Here is a 22998-nt window from a genome sequence, read left to right as displayed (position 1 = left end):
CACATTGGAAACAGACTTTTACCTTACCAAAGAGTTGAAGACTCAAGTAATTGGTCGGGATCATGAGTAAGCAGCGCAAAAAGAGTCAGACTATATTATCTTACTTTGGTGACAAAGAAGATCAAAACATACAACCAGAAGAAGACAACAAAGCCAAAGCTCCTACATCCAAAGCCTCCAAGAAAAATATGGATCAGTCCCAGGCCTTGGAAGAGCTCAAAAAGGATTTTGAGAAGCAAGTTAGAGAAGTAGAGGAAAAACTGGGAAGAGAAATGAGAGTGATGCAAGAAAATCATGAAAAACAAGTCAACAGCTCCAAAAAAATACTGAAGAAAATAACCCCTTAAAAAATGGCCTAACCCAAATGGCAAAAGAGGTCCAAAAAGCCAGTGAGGAGAAGAATGCCCTAAAAAGCAAAACTGGCCAAATGGAAAAGGAAGTCCAAAAGATTACTAAAGAAAATACTTCCTTAAAAATTAGAATAGAGCAATTAGAAGCCAGTGACTTTATGAGAAATCAAGACACTGTAAAACAAATACAAAAGAATGAAAAATTAGAAAACAATATGAAATATCTCATTGGAAAAACAACTGACCTGGAAAATAGATCCAGGAGAGAGAATTTAAAAATTATTGGACTATCTGAATGCCATGATCAAAAAAAGAGCCTAGACATCATCTTTCAAGAAATTATCCAAGAAAACTGTCCTGGTATTTTACAACCAGAGGGCAAAACAGAAATTGAAAGAAATCACCGATCTCCTCCTGAAAGAGATCCCCAAAGGAAAACTCCTAGGAATATTGTAGCCAAATTCCAAAGTTCCCAGGTCAAGGAGAAAATATTACAAGCAGCCAGAAAGAATCAATTCAAGTATTGTGGAAACACAATCAGGATAATACAAGATTTAGCTGCTTCTACATTAAGGGACCACAGGGCATGGAATATAATATTCTGGAGAGCAAAGGAGATAGGATTACAACCAAGAATCACCTACCCAGAAAAATTGAGTATAATCCTTCAGGGGAAAAAATGGTCATTCAGTGAAATGGAGGACTTTCAAGCATTCTTGATGAAAAGACCAGAGTTGAATAGAAAATTTGATTTTCAAATATGAGACTCAAGTGGAATATGAAGAGGTAAACAGGAAAGAGAATATCATAAGAGATTTATTAAGGCTGAACTGTTTACATTCCTGCATGGAAAGATATTTATAACTCATGAGACCTTTGTCAGTATTAGGGTAGTTGGAGGGGAAAAAATTATATGTGCATATATATAGATATAGATAGATAGATAGATAGATAGAGGGCACAGGATGAGTTGAAAATGAAGGGGTCATATCTGGAGAATAAAATTAAGGGATGAGAGAGGATTATACTAGGAGAAGGAGAAAGGGAGAGGTAGAACAGGGTAAATTATTCCACAAAAAAAAAAAAAAAAAAAAAACAGAAAAGAAAAGGCTCTTACAGTGAAGGGGTATTGGGGGAAGGTGAGAGGGAATGAGTGAATCTTATTGTCATAGGATTTGACTTAAGGATGGAAAAATATACACACTCAATTGGGTATGGAAATCTGTCTTACCCTACAGGAAAATGGGGGGGGGGGAAGGGGACAAGAGAGTAGGGGAATGATAGAGAGGAGGGCAGATTGGGAAAGGGGGTAATCAGAAGCAAATAATTCTGAGGAGGGACAGGGTCAAAAGAAAGAATAGAATAAGTGGGGGAGGGCAGGATAGGATTAAGGGAAATAGAGTTAGTTTTTCACAGCATGTCTACTATGGAAGTGTTTTGCATAACTGCACATGTATAACATATATTGAGTTGCTTGGCTTATCAATGAGGGTGGGTAGGGAGGGAGGAAGGGAGAAAATGTGGAACCCAAAGTTTTAAAAACACATGTTTAAAAAAAATGTTTTCACATGCAACTGGGAAATAAGAAATACAGGAAATGGGGTACAGAAATCCATCCTGCCCTACAGAAAAAATGAAGAGGAAGGGGATAAGAGAAGGTGGGGAGAGACAGCAGGGAAAGCAGACTAGGGGAAGGGGTATTCAGAATGCATGCCATCTTGGGATGGGGGGAGGGGCGAGATGAGGTAAAAATTTGGAACTCAAAATCTTGTGAAAGTAAATGTTGAAAACAAAAAAATGAAAAAAAAAATAGATTTAGAATACAGTTTGAGACTTTGTTTCTGGAAATAGCCAGTGTAGGAATTTGTTTTGTTTGAATATGCATGTTTGTAACAGTAGTTTTGTTTTTCTTGCTTTCTCTTTTGGGGGTGGGGTGGAGAGGAGAGAGAAGGAAAGAATGCAGATTTGAAAATGAAATTCAATTTAAAAAACAAAAATAAAAACAAAAAAACAAAAAAAAAAGACTGCATCATAATTACATTATTCCAAATAAACGAAGTTACATTGATTTATAAAGATATACAAAGACTTAACTACCTTGGCTTAATCAATCTACCGATTTAACATCCTCTCTGAGAATAAATTAGGGGCAGCTAAATGGTGCAGTAGATAGAACACTGGACCTGGAGTCAAGCAGATATGAGTTCAAATCTATCTCAGACATTTACTAACTGTGTGACCTTGGGCAAGTCACTTCACCCTGTTTGCCTCAGTTTCCTCAACTGTAAAATTAGCTAGAGAAGGAAATGGCAAACCACTCCTGTATCTCTGCCAAGAAAACTCCAAATAGGGTCACAAAGTGTAGGACATGACTTAAACGACTGAACAACAACAATGGCACCTATGCACAAGAATGGTAAAGGTGGGCTTTTGAGTTACAGAAGCAATCACAAAAAATCACCTGTAGTCTTACATTCTGAGCTAGTTTCCTCTAGGAAGATTTCCTCCCCTTATTCCCATCAGCACCTCGTACCTCTGGATGCGGATACTCTGATCCTGATGGCCTTGGGTGGCTATCATCACGTCAGCTTCATCCAGAACGAACACCTTGATCTTTTTGGGATCAATGAATTTCAGCTTGGAGCACCAATCCAGAACTGTGCCAGGGGTACCAATTACGATCTGCTCGCTGATCTTCTGACCTCTTTCTACTGTTGAATCAATAATAAACTTTCCATGAGAGTTTCCATCATCAGATGATTATTAACAAAAACATCGCACAGATATACTTGAACAAAGATATCTTAACTGGAAGGACATATTATCACTATAGCACTTAAGTGTTCACAAACACTGGATAAAAAGAAATTGAAGATCAAACAAGAAAGGAGGTAGAGAAATGTTCATATAAGTTTTCCTTTTGTTTTATATTAACAAGAACAACAACAGTAGCAAGCATGTGCATGACTTTTTAATGTTGTAAATTCCCTTTAGATACATCTCATTTCATTTGCTCTTCATAACCATCCTTGGAGGTAAGTACTTTGGTAACATGCCATTTACAATGGAGGAACTGGGGCTCATCAAATTTAAGTGGCTTGTATAGTGTATCAGTGTCTGAGGCCATATTCAAACCCTGGTCATCCTGAATTCAAGTTTGCACTCTACTTTTCTTAGGCCATACCGCCTCTATAACCAGTCAGCCAGTCCTATCTCTTCTCTCTCTAAAATGTCTCATGTCTTAGGCATCCTTTTCATTGTCACAGTCTAGAGTTAGTCCAGGGATAAGCTGGTTTTAACACTAAAATTTAGTTTGATATGCAAACTTCTTTGTAAAAAGAAATGTTCATGTTTGTTGATGTTTGTCAAGCTGATGATAAAAGAAATATAAAATTAAAAAATAAAAATACTAGGGGCAGCTAGGTGGCGCAGTGGATAGAGCACTGGCCTTTGAGTCAGGAGGACCTGAGTTCAAATCCAGCCTCAAACACTTGACACTTACTAGCTATGTGACCCTAGGCAAGTCACTTAACCCCAAATGCCTTACCAAAAATTTATTAATTAATTAAAAACTTCAGTGAAAAAATAAAGGAGACAGAATCTGAGATTATCTGAGTTACAGCTTCAGATTTCTTTGAGCACTGAGTTCATAATGGCCTTGGACAGTGAAGGCAACTTATATGAGACCAAGAAATTATATAGGCCAAGACAGGAAAAAAGTATTTCTCAAATTTTCTATGATCAGCACACAGATGTACCATGCTACAAACCAGGGCTATGCAGTTTGAGGAGAAAAACCACTAAAAGAAAAAAATTATGAAAAGGAAAAAAGTAAAAAGTACCCCTTTTCTTAAAAGCAAAAAGTTGACAAGGACCTCTTTTTAGTCCAACCCCCTCATTTTCTGCCCATCACAGGCCTCTATTATCACTCATTTTTTTCAAGCTCAGTTTCATCTGCCCTAAAAAAACTTGTGTGACCTTCAGATATGCTTCCTCATCACTCCCCATCCTGATCAGGATTGCTTCTGATTCTAATTTGTTTATGATAGGACTCTGTATATCTAAGTCATGTATACACTTGGAACTTACCTTGGTATGTTGGTCTAAACCTAATTTCTGCCAGACTACAGGTTCAGTTTTCTTGGCAGTTTTTGTCACCTAGTGAGTCCTTTCCCCAGTAACCAGGAGTTGAGGGCTTATTTTTGTTTATTTCTGTATGCTATGTTAACTCATCAGTTCCACTAATGAAATCTTTGTTACAAGTACCAAAAAGTTTTAATGATTATCCTTCATAGAACAGTTTGAGATTTGATACTGATAAAGTACCTTGTAGTAGATTTTATTTTGTTTCATTTTTCTCATCTCAAGTTCAAGTTAACTTAAAATGTGCATTACTAACAGCTTACTTACTTAAGGTATCACTGACATTAATTGGCTTTTAATGGTTTTTCAAGCTTTATTTATAGCACAGGAGGAAAATCTCTCTGTTTTCTTATAGTTCTTTTTATTAAATAAATTTTTGATTATCTTTTGTTTTTACATTACCTGTATTTCCCTTGCCCTTTCCCCTCCCAGATAAGCCAGCCCTTAAAAAAATAAAAAAGAGAAAATAGTTTGGCAAAACTAATCATGGCATTTAAAAAGTCTAACAGTACACATATTCTAATATTTTTTAAGCTTAAATACTATATCATCCTCCTTGTACACTCACATTTATTGCCTCGAACAGCATAAGCAAGTTTAAGTTCTGGATAAAATCTGCCCATCTGTTCAATCACCTTTCCCGTCTGAAGTGCCAGCTCGTATGTTGGTGACAGACACAAACACTGAAAAGAAAATAATACAAATTAAGACATGCACCTTGTAATTTAACAAAGTCATTCAGCAACACAGAATTCCAAGGTACACAGTTCAAGGAAACATTTGGACATTTTGTTTTAGTGGGGGTAAGGTTACTTAGTGATTTTGACTTTTCCTAGTGACCCCACCAACCAAGGCTAAACAGCATTAAGAGGGAATTTTTCTCAGACTGTAAATTACAATACACATCATTTACACATCTTCTGGCTAATAGAACCCTTAAAGTACATCTGCATGGGAGCACTGATTCACAGAATTGCTCACCTCCTGGTATTTTAGTATCTGTCCTATTTAAGGCAGATCAAAGAACTATAAAATTCTTGCCTGAGCTGAGTCTGAGATGTCATTTTAGAGGTTCATTTCCTTAACTCTCCACCTTAACCCTAGAAAGGAATTATTTTGCATTGTCCCAAAGGCTTATTGGGGAAGTGAGGGAGATACCACTAATAGCTGTTCTCCCTAAGGGGTAGTAGTAGAGAAGCGAATGTGTAACAGCTTAGCAACTGACCAGGAAGATCTTCAAAATACATTGGTAATATATGATCCACTTCTGAGGGAGCCATGGTATACTTATTGTTAAAGGAACTGAGACACCATCATATGGCAACATTTGTCCAGATTCAAGCTAGTCAGGGAACACTTACCCACCAAACCCTTACCTGGGGGTATCTGTTCAAAGGTTCCACTTGGCTGAGCATAGCCAAGACAAATGCAGCTGTTTTGCCAGTACCAGACTGAGACTGAGCAATCAGGTTCTGTGGGCTAGGTCAAGAAAGGGCAGGAATTATTAAAGAGCTTAAATTTAAAAAGAAAAATGATTAGGGCAAAAATAGGTAAAAAAGGGATTTCCATCAAATTCCTTCTATGACACTATATAGTTTTTGATACCTAAACCAGAGAGTAGAAAAACAGAGAAAGAAAAAATGTAGACCAATTCCTCTAAAGAATATTGATGTAAAAATTTTATTTTTTTAAAATTACTTGAGTTCCAAATTCTCCTTCCCTCTAATCTTCCCCCCACCTATTGAGAAGCAAGCAATGTGATATCAATTATACACAAGAAGTCATGAAAAATATTCCATATTAGTCATATGATGCAAAATTTGTAAATAAAATACTAACAAGGAGATTACAGCAACACATCACAAAGATTATATACTATGTGCACATTGGATTTATACCAGGAATGCAGGGCTGGTTCAATATTATGAAAACTATAAGCATAATTAACCTTATCAAAATCATATGATTATATCAAGAGATGTAGAAAAAGCTTTTGACAAAAGATAACACTCATTCCTATTAAAAACACTAAAAAGTAAGGCAACTAAGTGGCACAGTGGATAGAGCTCTGGCCTTGAAGTCAGGAGGACCTGAGTTCAAATCTGGCCTCAGACACTTGACACTTACTAGCTGTGTGACCCTGGGCAAGTCACTTAACCCCAATTGTCTCACCAAAAAGCAAATAAAACAAAAACAAAACAAAAAAAAAAAACACTAAAAAGCACAAGAATAAATAGAGCTTTTCTTAAAATGGTAAGGAGTATCTATCTAAAACCAAAAGCAAGCATTATCTGTAACAGGGATAAACTATAAGTCTTTCCAATAAGATCAGGAGTAAAATAAGGATGTCTATTATCATCATTATTATTCAATATTGTACTAGAAATGCTAGCTATAGAAATAAAACAAGAAAAAGAAATCGAAGGAATAAGAATAGATAATAAGGAAACAAAACTATCACTCTTTGTAAATGACATGATACTTAGAGAACCCTAGAGAATCAACTAAAAAACTACTTGAAATAATTAATAACTTTTAGCAAAGCTGCAGAATATAAAATAACCCCACAGAAATCATCATCATTTTTATGCATTATCAACAAAACTCAGTAGGAGATAGAAAGAGAATTTCTACTTAAAATAACTGTAGACCATATAAAATACTTGGGAGTCTACCTGCCAAGACAAATGTAGGGACTATAGGAACACAATTACAAAATATTTTTCACACAAATAAAGACAAACTAAGACAATTAGAAAAATATTGATTGCTCATGAGTAGGCCAAGCCTAAAAATGACAATACTGCCTAAATTAATTTACTCACTCAGTGCTATGCCAATCCAATTACCAAATAATTATTTCATAGAGCTAGAAAAAAATAATAACAAAATTCAGCTGGAAGAACAAAAGGTCAAGAATATTAAGGGAATCAATGGGAAAAAAAAAGTGAAGGAAGGAGGCCTTAAAGTACCAGATCTCAAACTATACAACTAAGAAGCAATCATCAAACAATCTGGTACTGGTAAATAAATACAGTAGTTGGTGAGTGGAATAGATTAGGCACACAATATGTAGAAGTAAATGACCATAGTAACCTAAGTGTTTGACAAACCTAAAGATCCCAGCTATTGGTGCAAGAACTCACTATATGACAAAAACTGGTAGGAAAACTTGAAAGCAGTCTGGCAGAAACTAGGGATGGACCAACATCTCATACCATACACTAAAATAAGGTAAAAAAAGAGTACATGATTTAGATATAAAGTGTGACAGCATTAGCAATTTAGGGGAGCATGGAAACATTTACCTGTTAGATCTATGGATAAGGGAAGACTTCATAACCAAACAAGAGATAGAGAGGATCACAAGAGGTAAAATGGATAATTTTGATTACGTGAAATTTAAAAGGATTTAGCCCAAACAAAATGAATGCAGCCAAGATTAGAAACTGGAAAAAACTTTTTACAGCAAGTTTCTTTGATAAAGGTCTCACTGTTTTGGTATGAGTGGAAGTTGAATATTCCAGGTTAAAATATGACCAGAATACCTATTTCTAAAGAAGCAAAAAGGGACACTCAAAATTTAAATGATTGTGTGTATCAAGTTTTGACATTTAAAATGTCCATTAGTGATGTTAGATATTCTTCAGAAGTATACTCATTCTAAATCATGCTGTAGAAATCACACTTTCTAAAACAATCTTTTCAATTTTTTGGAATAACTAATGAAAGGAGTTAAAAAAGGAAATTATAAAAGGGCTAAACTGCAATTGGATACACACGGTTCAGCAAGCATCATGGGTAATGCATTTTCTTGTATTTTAGACGGCCGGTTGAAACCCATCGCATAGACTCCCTGTAGAAGCTGAGGTTTCCTGTAAGAATGATAATGATATACATTTTACTTGTAATTGTCCATACTAAAAGTCACACTTATGCTCAGCAGATAATAACATGCAACACCATCTAAAGCACCTACAGTTAATTAAAAACTTTACTATTTCAAAAAACAAGTATACATGCTAATCTATCATAATTTCCAAGTGATTAGGAAAACATTTTGCTGTGATGAGAGAATAAATACATTTAGCTATATTGGCACTTAAAACCTTCACTAGATTATATAGAAGGCTATATATTGAATGAAGCGCCTATATTTGTGTGGCATTATGGCCATGACAGACTAATAATAATTAGAAAGACAATATACTTACAGCCTAAGCTCTTCAAAAGACTTCACTGAATAGAGGGGGGAATTTGGATCCCGTTGGAGGACCTCCACTTGATTGGTGTTATCAACAAGATTATTTCTGATCAGCTTATTTAGCAATGACTGGGCAGCTCTATCCTCTATGGTGAAGAATATAATAATGATGAAAAGTGATTCATGAAAACTTAAAATTCAGTTCATATGTGCTTAAATGTTATAATAGCCACAACATCTGTTCGTATTTTTCCCTCTTGCTCTTCCTTATCAATACCTTTCCTCTTCTACCCTTTCTCCCTACCACCTCCGCCAATCCTTTGTCTTCCCCACAAACCTCAAACTACCAGAATGGAAAACTTACAAAGAAGTAAAATTCATATAATGCAATAATGTTTTTTGTCTATCCACATCTTGTCACAAAGGTCAATTTTTTTCTGTGATATTTATAACTTCACTTTTTTAGTATGGGGATTTAAAAAAATTGTCTACTGTCTCAACCAGTCAGTTAACAAGGATTTATTAATTCCTTATTATGTGACAAGCACTGTGGTAAGTGCTGGGGAAACAAAGAAAGGCAAAAGACAGTACCCACTCTCAAGGAGCTCAACAGTCTAATGGGTGGAAAATCATGTAAACAATTAGGTACAAACACCACACACACACACCCCAAATACACCCCTAGGATAAATTAAATATAATCAACAGAGGAAAGACACTCACTAAACATTAAAGGGGAATCAGGAAACATGCACTGAATCAAGACATGGAATGTCTTAGAATGACAAGGAGGCCAGTGTCACTGGATTGCAAAATACATGGTGGGAAGTGCAGGGGTATAAGAAGACTAGAGAGGTAGGTAGCAGTCAGGTTATGAAAAGGTTTTTAAAGTTTTTTTAAAGACAAAGAAAGAATTTTATATTTCATCCTGGAAATAATAAGGAGCTACTGGAGTTGAATTGGGGGAGGGGTGTGTGTGTGTGTGTGTGTGTGTGTGTGTGTGTGTGTGTGTGTGTGTCAGATATGATCAGATCAATTTGACAGATGAGTGGAGGATGAACTGGAGTGAGGAGAGACTTGAGGCTAGGAAACCAGCTATCAGGCCACTGCAACTGCCCAGGGGTGAGGTGATGAGGTGCTGCACCAGGGTGGTGGCAGTGTCAGAGAACAGATTGTAATCACAAAGCAAAAATCAACAGGACTTAGCAACTGACTACATATGGGGTTAAGACCAAACAAATAGTTAAGGATGCCATCTAGGTTGTGAGCCTGAGTAACTAGGGGGATGGGGATGTCTTTGATAGATAGGAAGAGAGTGAGAGGAAAGGACGCAAAGGCATCAACTTCTCAAGACGTTTAGCTACAAAAGGAAGAAGAGATATAGGATGATAGGTAGCAGGAAGGACAGATCAAGAGAGGTTTTAAGAGGATAGAGGAGGCAAGGGCATGATTATAGGTAGTAGAGAAGCAGCCAGTAGATGGGGAACTATTGAGGACTAGTGAAAGAGTGAGGATGACAGAAAAAGCAATCTTCTAGAGAAGGCAGGATGGAATGGGATCTCCTGAGCAGGTGCAGGGGGTTTTTCCTGGCAAGGAGAAAAGCCACCTCCTCATGTGGGACAGAAGTGAAGGAGGAGATAGTAACAGAAAGCATAAATGATGTGAGATGAGGACAGGAAGAGAGGCAGCTCTCAAAGAATGGCCTCAATTTATTCAATGAAATGTGAGACAAGATTCTCAGCCTAGAGGGTAGAGGAAATGGGAGTTATGGGAAGTTTGAGAAGAGAAGGTTTAGAAATTTTGCTGTGGTGAGTGGAATAATTAATCAGTTAGGGAGATATAAAAGGATTTCCTTGCTGCAATGAGGGCCTAGGTGAGATTATGTAACATAGATTTGTAGTAGACCCAGTTAGCACAGTTTCATGATTTGCTCTAGCTTCATTCAGTAACACAAAGGTAGCAGATGGGAGAATAATCCAAGGCTGAGGCTTGGAAGGGCAAGGTCAGAGATTCAGTAAATATTTGATGCTAAAGATCATATCAATTTACTTTAAATACAGATCATTAGTACAATCCCTTTAACATATTATAAGTTTAGGGGGTGGAGCCAAGATGGCAGAGTAAAAGCAGAGACTTGCTTGAGCTCTCCCCCAAACCCCTCCAAATACCTATAAAAAAAATAGCTCTAAACAAATTCTAAAGCACCAGAACCCACAGAAAGACAAAGTGAAACAAATTTCCAGCCCAAGACAACCTGGATGGTTGACCTGAAAGGTATATTGCGCTGGGCTGGGAGAGGAGCTCAGTTCAGCGTGGGCAAGCAGGCCACAGCTAACCTAGAGTAGGCCTCAGAGGACTGAATTGCAGGCAGCTGTGGTGGTTTCCAGACTTCTCAACCTACAAATGCCAAAGACAACTTAGAAGGTCAGTGGGAAAAGTCTTTCTGTGGTGAGAGAGAAGAGCTGGGTCCCAACACCATTCCCCCAGCTCAGCCCCAAGGCGGAGGCTGTCTCCTGAGCTCCCCGCCCACAGACTGAGGGGGAATCCAGTGGCTGATCAGAGGGGGATTGCAGGGATCTCTCTGATGGTGCAGGATTCTCCTGCTTTGCCCATGCTTGAGCTGGGTCACAGTTCTGGGTGGTGGTCCTGAGGCGAGAAGGAGCACTGGCGTGGTGGAACTTGCAGTGGCTGTGGAGAGGAAATCCTCCTCACAGTTCCAAGACAGAAAAGAGAGCTTGTGGTCACTCATAGACCAGAGCACAGGACAGGAAAGGAGTAAACACCTCGCCCTTGATCATAGCACCTTGGAAGAACTGAAAAGTTACAGGTCCCTAGAAGTATCTCTGAAAACAGCTGCATAAAACCCCTGAACTTGGGACAGTACATTCTCCACACTGGAAACAGACCACTACCTTAACAAAGAGTTTATAATTCAAGTAACTGGCTGAGATCATGAGCAAGCAGCGCAAAAAGAGTCAGACTATATTATCTTACTTTGGTGACAAAGAAGATCAAAACATACAACCAGAAGAATGCAATGAAGTCAAAGCTCCTACATCCAAAGCCTCCAAGAAAAATATGAATTGGTCCCAGGCCATGGAAGAGCTCAAAAAGGATTTTGAGAAGCAAGTAAGAGAAGTAGAGGAAAAACTGAGAGTGATGCTAAAGAAGACTCAAAAAAAAAAAAATACTGAAGAAAATAACCCCTTAAAAAATAACCTAACCCAAATGGCAAAAGAGGTCTAAAAAAGCCAAGGCAGAGAAGAATGCCCTAAAAAGCAAAATTGGCCAAATGGAAAAGGAAGTTCAAAAGCTTATTGAAGAAAATACTTCCTTAAAAAGTACAATGGAGCAACTGGAAGCTAGCAACTATATGAGCAACCAAGGCACTGTAAAACTAATCCAAAAGAATGAAAAAATAGAAGAGAATGTGAAATATCTCATTGGAAAAACAACTGACCTGGAAAATAGATCCAGAAGAGAGAACTTAAAAATTACTGGACTATCTGAAAGCCATGATCAAAAAAAGAACCTAGACATCATCTTTCAGGAAATTATCAAGGAAAACTGCCCTGATATTTTAGAACCAGAGGGCAAAATAGAAATTGAAAGAATCCCCCGATCACCTCCTGAAAGAGATCTCTAAAGGAAAACTCCTAGGAATATTGTAGCCAAATTCCAGAATTCCCAGGTCAAGGAGAAAATATTGCAGGCAGCCAGAAAGAAACAATTCAAGTATTGTGGAAACACAATCAGGATAACACAAGATTTAGCAGCTTCTATATTATGGGACCGGAGGGCAAGGAATATAATATTCCAGAGGGCAAAGGAGACAGGATTACAACCAAGAATCACCTATCTAGCAAAACTGAGTATAATCCTTCAGGGTAAAAAATGGTCATTCAATGAAATAGAGGACTTCAAGCATTCCTGTGGAAAAGACCAGAGCTGAATAGAAAATGTGACCTTCAAATACAAGACTCAAGTGAAACATGGAAGAGGTAAACAGGAAAGAGAAACCATAAGAGACTTATTAAGGTTGAACTGTTTACATTCCTGCAGGGAAGGATGATATTTGTAACTCATGAGTCCTTTGTCAGTATTAGGGTAGTGGGAGGGAAAAAAATTATACGTATGTATAGATAGATAGATAGATAGATAGATAGATAAGTAGATAGATAGATAGATAGATAGATAGGTAGATAGGTAGATAGATAGATAGATAGATAGATAGATAGATAGATAGATAGATAGATAGATAGATAGGTAGATAGATAGATAGAAGGCACAGGGTGAGTTGAAGATGAAGGGATGATATCTGGAAAATAAAATTAAGGGATCAGAGAGGATTATACTGGGAGAAGGAGAAAGGGAGAAGTAGAATGGGGTAAATTATCTCACATGAAACAGACAAGAAAAGGCTTTTACAGTAGAGGGGAAATGGGGGAAGGTGAGAGGGTATGAGTGAATTTATTCTCATAGGATTTGGCTTAAGGAGGGAATACCATACACAATGGGGTATGGAAATCTATCTTACTCTACAGGAAAATAAGGGGGGAAGGAGACAAGAGAGAAGGGGGTTGATAGAGGGGAGGGCAGATTGGGGGAGGGGATAATCAGAAGCAAATACTTCTGAGGAGGGACAGGGTCAAAAGAGAGAATAGAATAAATGGGGGGTAGGATAGGATGAAGGGAAATATATTTAGTTTTTCACAACATGACTGCTATGGAAGTGTTTTGCATGACTACATATCTATAACCTATATCGAGATGCTTGCCTTTTCAATAAGGGTGGGTGGGGAGGGAGGAAGGGAGAAAATTTGTAATCCAAAGTTTTAAAAACACGTTAGAATAAAAATAAAAATAAAAACAATTTTTAAAAAATGTATTATAAGTTTAGGGCTTCTTTATCTGTCCTGTGATTCATATTGTCACTTTTTAAAATGAAGCCTTACAAATAAGTCCAATTCTTTATTTTAAATTTAAGAACCTAATTCATAGAATCCTTTTATTCCTTCCCTACTTTAAAACTATACTTACCTTTCTCCTCTTCATCTGTCTTTTCTACATTTTCACTGGATTTGACAACAGTACCTGAAGAATTAGACAAAAGATTGTTAGTCAAAAGCAAATCCTATGTTCAAAGAGTTAAGACAACTCAAATCTTGTGCCAAACAAAAGATGTGAAAGCCTAGGGAGAAAAAATGGTTCTCCATTCTTACCTCACCCCCACCCCAAATTTTTCCTGGCTGTTACTATTCTATATAATATACCAAACACGATCCTATACATATCTTTGTAGGTTCCTAAACTAACAAAATGACTCCAAGTATTGTATTTGCATATAGTTAAAGCCTCTCTAAAATGTCCCTACCAAAAACCTACGGACTTATCAACACAATAGTAGTCTATTACATTCACATAACATAGCTCATATAGCCATTCCCCAATTGATGAGCATCCCTTGAGTTTCCAATTCTTTGCCACTACAAAGAATTGCTATAAATATATTTGTATATATGGGTTTTTTCTTCTTTCTTCAATCTTTGTGGTGGTACTGCTAGGTCAAAGGGTATATTTGGTTAATAACAGCTTTTTCATCATAGTTCCAAATTGTTTTCAAAACGACTGGACCAGTTCACAGTTCAACCAACAGTACATTAACGGAACTGTTTTTGTAGTAGCCTCTTTAACATCAATCACTTTCCTCTTTTGTCAACTTTGCCAATCTAATGGGCATAAGGCGGTGTCTCAAAAAAGTTCTGATTTGTATTTCTCCAATTACCAGTGATTTGAAGCATTTTTTCATATGGGTATTGAGAATTTGGATTCCTTTGTCTCAAAACTGCTTATTCATATCCTTTGACCATTTATGAATTGAGGAATGGCTCTAACCCTTATAGATCTGACTTAGTTCCCTATTTTAGAAATCACACCTTCATCAGAGAAACTTTCTACAGAGATCCCCGCCCCCAGTGTCCTGCTTGAGAAACTTGATGTTAAAATAATTAGAATGAGCATTTTCTTTGGTTGCTCACACATTGGTTGTTCTATTCATCCTTATTAAAAAGAAATATTACAAATAAAAAGCCCCACAACACTGGCATTACATTCAATGATCAAAGGCCAAGTGAGCATCTACATAAATATATTAAGATTTCCTTATAAAAATCTAGCTTAGGGTGGGGTGGGGGTAGGATTAAATCTGACATTGACATTTATCAACTGCTATGCTTAATACAAACTATGTTTCTATATGATTGCTGTAAGTTCAGAGAAAAACACCTTGAATAAAACCACATTTCATTTTTAGCTCTGTTTATAATTACTAGCTACTCACCATTGGTATCTGGTTTGACTCTCTCTTCCTTCAGATTTAAGTTGCTCAACTACATGGAGAAATAAAAGGGAAATGTATCAGGACCATTATCTACCCAAATATTTTTAGCTCTGAGAGAGGCTGAAACAATCTAATCCCCAAATATATCAAGGTCACTTCTTTGCTTAAAAGTTGGAGGAAAGAATGTTAGAGCAAATTTTCCTTAGTTTAATAGTGGGATGAAAAATGATTTTTTAACAGTCCAAACTCAAAACTTTTTTTGACTAATGCTCCTATAATTCATGAATTTGCCAATTATTCTGAAAACATTTCTCTTACAAGTTAGGAATTAGTCAGGACATGAGACACTGTTCCCTTCCATTTGAAGAGTTTCCCTCTCGATCTCATCAGCCTCCCCATGTACTGAAATATCATCTCTACTGAGCTAACTCCCAAATGGATATAGCTGGCTTTCATCCTAATTTCCCAATTTCTGTTGAGTGTATTCCAGTGTCCCAGGTTCCCAACCTGAGAATCATCCTCGACTCTTCCCTCTCACTCACCCCTCACATCCAATCAGTGGTCATGTTTTGTCTATTCTCTCTCAACATCTCTTAACATACGCTCTCACGTGGCCTAAGCATCCTGATTCAGACACTCATCATCTTTCTGGTCTCTCCCTTATCTAATGCACCCCACAAATTGCTGCCAAATTAGTATTCTTAAAGCACAGGTCTAAATATGTCACCCTCCTGCAGAAGGTACCACCGAGTCCCCGATGGCTCTCGGACAAACAAACAAAACCTAACCTCCTCTGTTTGGCATGCAAAGCTCTTCACAGCCTGGCTCCAACCTATTTTTCTAGGCTGAGGACTGTGATACCCCTCAGACATACAATCTTCCCAAAACCACCCACCTGCTGCTCTTCCCTGGACACAACCTTTTCTATTCCAACCTGCAAGTCTGGAATGCTCTCCCTCTCCCTCATCTCTCAGAATCCTTTATCTCCTTTTAAAATGTGACTTAAGGGGAAGCGCCTACAAGGGGTTTCTCCTGACTCTTAGTTGTTAAGTCTCTTCTCACCTCTAAAATTGCTTTGAATATATACTCTATTTAATCATCTGTGAACATGTTTTACTTTCCCAGTAGAATATAAGCTCCTTGAGGGAAGAGACTGTCACTTTTGTATCCCCAGTGCCTAACACAGTACCCACACACAGCAGGTGCTTAATAAATATTTGCTGGATTTCATCTGATGTGATCCAAGTTATCATTTCTCTGATACTGCAAACAAAAGGTAGCTAATGCCACGGGCAATGTTGGATAGCAGGCTTACACTCAAGTCAGTCAATAAAACATCACTAAGCATCCATTACATGCCAGGCACTAAGCTAAGTGCTGGGGACATAAATATAAAAAATGAAGTGACAAGATAGCTGGCTTGGGAGCCCTCTTTAAATGGAGGCTCTGGGCGGAGTTTTTGCTCCTCCCTCCTGCTCTCCCATCAGAGGGGCAGAGGCAACTGAAGAGTGATGATGAGGTTGTTGTTTGTCCCTCATTCATGAAGAGGACCATGACATCAGAAAGATGATGCCACGACTTAAGTGAACTGGATTTAAGTGAGGGAGGGCTATGCAAGGTCACCAGCCTCACTTTCTCCACCAGAGCCATCTGAGTCCAGTGGCCAGATATAGGTCAAGACAACTGGAGATAGCTCAGGATGATGAGGTGGGAATCAAGTCCACAAGGATTCATTAAGCTTTATTATGTGATGGGCACTGTGCTAAGCACTGGGCAAACAAAGAAAGGCAAAAACCAATCCCTGACCTCAAGGAGTCCACAGTCTGATGGGGAAGACAACAACTATGCAAACAACCATGTACAAACAAGAGATACAGAAGGTAAACTGGAGCTGGATCATAGAGAAAAGGATTTACTGCACAAGGTGAGATTTTAACTGGGACCTTAAGGAAATTGAAATGAGGAGAGAGAATTCTAAACATGAAAAAATGAAAATGCACTGAATCAGGACATGGAGCAAATTGGGCAAGGAATAGCGAGAAAGCCAGTCGTGCTCAACTGCACAACATGTGAAAGGAAGCAAGGTATACAAAGACTGGAAAAGGAGAAGGGCCTGGTTTATGAGGATCTTTAAAAGCAAAGCAGGATTTTATATTTGATCTTAGAACTAATAGGGAGCTGTTGGAATATACTGAATGAGGGCATGACATGGTCAGAACTGAGCTTTAGGAAGATCACTTTGACTGATGATGGGGACTGCTGGAGTGGGGAAAGACCTGAAGTAGGGAGACCAACCAGCAGGCTATTGCAATAAGATATGTGTGAGGTGATGATGGTCTGCACCAGGGTAGTAGCAATGCCAGAGGAGAGAAGAGAAGGTATACTTGCTAGAGATGTCACAAAGGAAAAATTGACAGGACTTAGCAACTGATTGGAAATAAGAAGGAAGAGAATGAAGAGTTGAAGATGATACCTAAATCACAAGCCTGAGTAACTGGGAAGATGGTGGTATCCTTTACTGTAATAGGAAAGTCAGGAAAAGGAAAGGACTGGGGAAAAGATGATGAGTTCAGTTCTGATCAACTATGTTGATAGTTTTCCTGATATTGAACCAGCCCTGCAATCCTGGTATAAATCCTACCTGGTCATAGTGTATTGTTCTCGTGATAAGTTGCTGTAATCTATTTGCTAATATTTTATTTAAAATTTCTGCATCTATATTCATTAGGGAAATGGGTCTATAATTTTCTTTCTCTATTCTGACTCTTCCTAGTTTAGGTATCAGCATCATATTTGTATCATAAAAAGAAGCTGGTAAGACTCTTTCTTCACCTGTTTTCCTAAATAGTATATATAGTATTAGAATTAATTATTCTTTAAATGTTTGATCAAGTTTGCATGTAAATTCATCTGGACGTGGAGATTTTTTCCTAGGGAGTTCATTGATGGCTTGTTCAATTTCTTTTTCTGAGATGGGGGTTACTTAAGTACTTTACTTCCTCTTCTGTTAATCTGGGCAATTTATATTTTTATAAATATTCATCCATTCCACTAAGATTGTCAAATTTATTGGCATACAGTTGGGCAAAATAGTTCCTAATTGTTGTCTTAATTTCCTCTTCATTTGGTGGTGAATTCACCCATGTCATTCTTGATACTGGTAATTTGGTTTTCTTCTTTCTTTCAATTAAATTAACCAAAGGTTTATCTATTTTATTGTTTTTTTTTTCATAAAACCAGCTCTTAGTTTTATTTATTAGTTCAATAGTTTTCTTAATTTCAATTTTATTAATCTCTCCTTTGGTTTTCAGTATTTCTAATTTGGTATTTAGTTGGGGATTTTCAATTTGTTCTTTTTCTAATTTTTTAGTTGCATGCCCACTTCATTTCTCTATTTTATTCTTGTAAGCATTTAGAGATATCAGACTTCCCCTAAGAACTGCTTTCACTGCATCCCATAAGTTTTGGTATGTTGTCTCATTATTGTCATTCTCTTGGATGAAGTTATTGTTTCTATGATTTGTTGTTTGACCCACTCATTCTTTAGGATTAGATTATTTAGTTTCCAATTAATTTTTAGTCTATCTTTCCATGGCCCTTTATTACATATAATTTTTACTGCATCATGATCTGAAAAGGATGCATTTAATATTTCTTTCTTTCTGCACTGCATTGTGAGGTTTTTATGCCCTAATACATGGTGAATTTTGTGTGCCACGTACCACTGAGAAAAAAGTATATTCCTTTCTATCCCCATTCAATTTTCTCCAGAGGTGAACCATATCTAACTTTTCTAAAATTCTATTCACCTCCTTAACTTTTTTGTTTATTTTGTGGTTAGATTTATTTAGTTCAGAGAGGAGGCGGCTGAGGTCCCCCACTAGTATAGTTTTGTTGCCTATTTCGTCCCTTATCTCCCTGAACTTCCCCTCTAAGAATCTGGCACTAGCTGTGTGACTCTGGGCAAGTCACTTAACCCCAACTGCCTCACCAAAAAGCAAAAAAGGAAAAAAAAAAAAGAATTTGGCTGTTATACCACTTGGTGCATATGTTTAATAATGATATCACTTTGTTGTCTATGTTGCCTTTTAGCAGGATGTAGTTTCCTTCCTTATCTCTTTTAATTAGATCTATTTTTGCTTTTGTTTTGTCTGAGATAAGGATTGCTACCCCTGCTTTTTTTACTTCAGCTGAAGCATAATATATTCTACTCCTGACTTTTTTTTTACCTTTACCCTGTGTGTATCCCTCTGTTTCAAATGTGTTGCTTGTAAACAACATGTAAGATTATGGTTTTGAATCCATTCTGCTATCCGTTTCGGTTTTATGGGAGAGTCCCTCCCATTCACATTCACAGTTATGATTACTATCTGTGTCTTTCTCTCTATCTTATCCCTCCCCACCCCAGTTATGCTTTCCTTTCTCCTTTCTCCCTTTTCCTCCTCACTAGTATTTTGCTTTTGACTACAGCCTCCCTCAGTTCCCCCTCCCTTCTATCAGCCCCCTCCCTTTACTTTTCCCTTTCCCCTTCTAATTCCTATAGGGTAAGTTAGATTTCTATACCTGATTATGTTATTCTCTCTTTGAACCAAATCTGATGAGAGTAAGGTTCAAACAATGCTCATCTTCCTTCCTTCTTTCCCTCTACTATAATAGGTTGTTGTGCCTTCTCATGTAATGAAATTTACCTTTGTCTGCCTCCTCCTTTCCTTTTCTCCCAGTACAATCCCTTAATTAGATCCACTTAGTCCACTTAATTAGCTTCTCTATCAATACATCAAAGTCAACTTCTACTCACCCCCTCTGTCTATATATACCCCTTTTGAATGGTGTAATAACAATGCAGTTCTCAAGACTTACAAGTGCCATCTTCCCTTGTAGGGATGTAAACAGTTTGCCCTTGTTAATAACATGTTGTTTTTTTCTGTCCTGTTTACCTTTCTATGCCTCTCCTGAGTCTTGTATTTGAAGATCAAATTTTCTGTTGAGCTCTGGTCTTTTCATCAGAAAGGTTTGGAAATCTCCTATTTTGTTGAATGTCCATCTCCTCCCCTGAAAGATTACGCTCAGTTTTGATGGGTAGTTGATCCTTGGTAGTAATCCAAGCTCCTCTGCCTTAAGGAATATTGTATTCCATGCCCTACAATCTTCTAATGTAGAAGCTGCAAGGTCCTGCCTAATCTTGACTGTGGTTTCATGATATTTAAAATTGTTTCTTTCTGGCTGCTTGCAGTATTTTCTCTTTGACCTGGTAATTTTGGAATTTGGCTACTATTTTCCTTGGCATTTTCAATTTGGGATCTCTTTGAGGAAGTGATCGATGGATTTTTTCAATGACTATTTACCCTCTGGTCCTAGAACCTCAGGGCAGTTTTCCTTGATGATTTCCTGAAAGATGCTGTCCAGGCTCTCTTTTTCACCATGGTTTTCAGGTAGACCAATAATTTTTAAACTGTCTCTCCTGGATATATTTTCCAGGTCAGTTGTTTTACCAATGAGGTATTTTACATTTTCATCTATTTTTTCATTCTTTTGTTTCTGTTTGACTGATTCTCACTCTCATACAGTCATGAGCTTCCACTTGCCCAATTCTAATTTTTAACCAATTGTTTTCTTCTATTAGATTTTGTACCTCCTTTTCCATTTGGCCCATTTTACTTTTTAAGGTGTTCTTCTCCTCAATGAGTTTGTATGCCTCCTTTTCCATTTGGCCAATTCTGCTTTTTAAGGAGTTATTTTCTTCAATGTACTTTTTTCCATTTGGTCAACTGTATATTTTAAGGACTTGTTTTCTACAGTTAATTTTTGTCCTTCCTTTTCCAAGCTATTGACTCTCTCTTGCATACCTCTCATTTCTTTTCCCAATTTTTCTTCTATCTCTCTTATCTGAGTTTTAAAATCCTTCTTGAGCTTTTCCAAGAAGGTTTTTTGGGCTTGAGATCAGTTCATATTCCCTTCTGAAGTTTCAGATGTGGGTATATTGACAATCTTGTCCTCTTCTGAATTTCTGACTTGATCTTCCCTGTCCCTATAATAAGCATCTATGGTCATTGTACATTTCTTTTTGCTCATGGTGTTTGCTTATTTCCTGACTTTTAAAAAAAAATTGAGCTCTCCTCATGGAGAGCAGGGGACATTGACCCAAGCTTCTTGTGCTGGGGGCTGGGGGCCTGGTCACTGGCTTTGTGTGTTAGGGCCTCAGACTCTGGCAGCCAGAGCCTGTAGAGTTCTGGCAGCTTACCTGGTGTTGGGCTGAAATCAGCAACACTGGAGCTCTAGGGGTAGGAGTGGGGAGTCTGGCCCCTGGGGGTCACCTGCTCACCCAGTCCTTGTGCTCGTTTCTTTGGCTCCTGCTCACCCAGTCCTTGTGCTCGTTTCTTTGGCTCCTCCTCACCCAGGCCTTGCAATAGGGATGTTTCACTGCTGGAGGATGTCTCTCAGCCTGGAGCTTTACCTCTTAGAGTTGTGCTTCCCAGAGTTTTGCTGAGGCACTGAGAGACGTGGCTCGTGGTGGTTTTCAGAGCTGGTATCCACCGGTTCCCCTGCCTGTAGTGATGCATTCGGGGGTGGAGGGGTGTCCTAGTGTTGGTGCTTGCCTGCTTCACCACGGTTCAGGATATACCCCTGGTATGCTGAGGTGGGGCTTTATGCTAGCTTGCTGGGACGCTTCCAGTCCTGTACTGCTCCTTGTCCTTCAGAGCAAGAGAGACCTTTCCTGTTAATCCCCCAAGCTTTCTGGGCTACAAGACTGCTGTACCCCATGTTTCTGCTGGTTCAGCTGTTCCAGGGTTTTTCCTAGGTCAATATTTTCTGGGCTTTCAGAGGTCAATGAGGGAGGATAAAAGCAACTTACTTCTTACTCCAACATCTTGGCTCCGGAAGCAGAAATAGATGAGTTCCATCTTGGATAAGTTAAGTTTAAGATGCCTACAAGATATCCAGTGGAGATGGTCAACAGGCTGTCAAAGACGTGAGTTTAAAAGTCAGGAGAGAGGTGGTTATTGTTGTTGTCGAGTCATTTTCAGTTATGTTGACTCTTTATGACCCCATTTGGGGTTTTCTTGGCAAAGACACTGGAGAAGTTTGCCATTTCCTTCTCCAGATCATTTTACAGATGAGGAAATGAAGCAAACAAGGTTAAGTGACTTGGCCAGGGTCTGAGGCTGGATACGAACTCAGGCGTTCCTGACTCCAGGCTGGTGCTCTATCTACTATACCACCTAGCTGCCCAGGAAGAAAGGCTAGGGCTAGACAAATCTATCTGAGAAACTTCAAGGTAGAGATAACAGAATCCATGGGACCCGAGGAGATGGCCAAGTGAAATGGCAAAGAGGGAGAAGCAAAAAGAGCCCAGGCTCTAATCTACTGTTAGCAAGTATGACCTGAAAGAAGATCCAACAAAGAAAATTAAGAAGCAGCAGTCTGGAGGAAAAGAACTACGAAAGGATAGTGGTACAGAAACCTAAAGAGAAGAGTTATTAAGAAGAGGGTGATTCTCAGTGTTCAGGGCTGCAGAGAGGTCAAGATGGATGAGGACTGAGAAAATGCCATTGGATTTGGCAATTAAGATATCGCTGGTCTTTGGAGAGAGTAGTTTCAGTTGAATAATGGGGTCAGAAGCCAGACTACAGAGAATTACAAGGAGAGTAAGAGAAGAGGAAGCCACCAATTGTATATGGCCTTATCAAGGCATATAGACAGGAAAGGTGGTCAAAGAAAGTCAAATTAAGAAAATAGCATTTATAAACATGAATGGTTATAAACCAGTTCTGTTGAGAAATATGCTCCATCTATGGTACTGCTGCATGCCTAAGTACAGCCTCAAATTCAACTGCCACCCAACTACCATGCTGGGTACCCTAAATTTCAAACTTCAGGGAGCAGCATGACTACTCTATATATCCAAATACCCAAACTAGAAATAAAAATGCTGCTGGCATGTAACTACTACTCATCAGCAC

The 22998-nt window shown here is 38.2% G+C and overlaps 1 protein-coding gene across 3 annotated transcripts in view; it reads right to left on the bottom strand.

The window, feature by feature from the left end:
- The window catches only part of DDX19B (DEAD-box helicase 19B), a 50619-nt gene that overhangs the window by 12699 nt on the left and 14922 nt on the right, over positions 1-22998 (bottom strand). For all 3 annotated transcript variants that reach the window (XM_027843244.1, XM_027843245.1, XM_027843243.1), the window contains exons 2-8: positions 15038-15086; positions 13738-13791; positions 8708-8843; positions 8276-8368; positions 5870-5972; positions 5062-5176; positions 2884-3061 (exon numbers count right to left, since the gene is read on the bottom strand). In XM_027843244.1, coding sequence (XP_027699045.1) covers positions 2884-3061; positions 5062-5176; positions 5870-5972; positions 8276-8368; positions 8708-8843; positions 13738-13791; positions 15038-15086 — 728 coding nt within the window. The remainder of the gene's footprint in view (positions 1-2883; positions 3062-5061; positions 5177-5869; positions 5973-8275; positions 8369-8707; positions 8844-13737; positions 13792-15037; positions 15087-22998) is intronic.

The sequence above is a fragment of the Vombatus ursinus genome, unplaced genomic scaffold (assembly GCF_900497805.2).
Source record: "Vombatus ursinus unplaced genomic scaffold, bare-nosed wombat genome assembly UNPS02014900.1, whole genome shotgun sequence".
Taxonomy (NCBI): domain Eukaryota; kingdom Metazoa; phylum Chordata; class Mammalia; order Diprotodontia; family Vombatidae; genus Vombatus; species Vombatus ursinus.
This window is presented reverse-complemented; position numbering and strand designations above follow the sequence as displayed.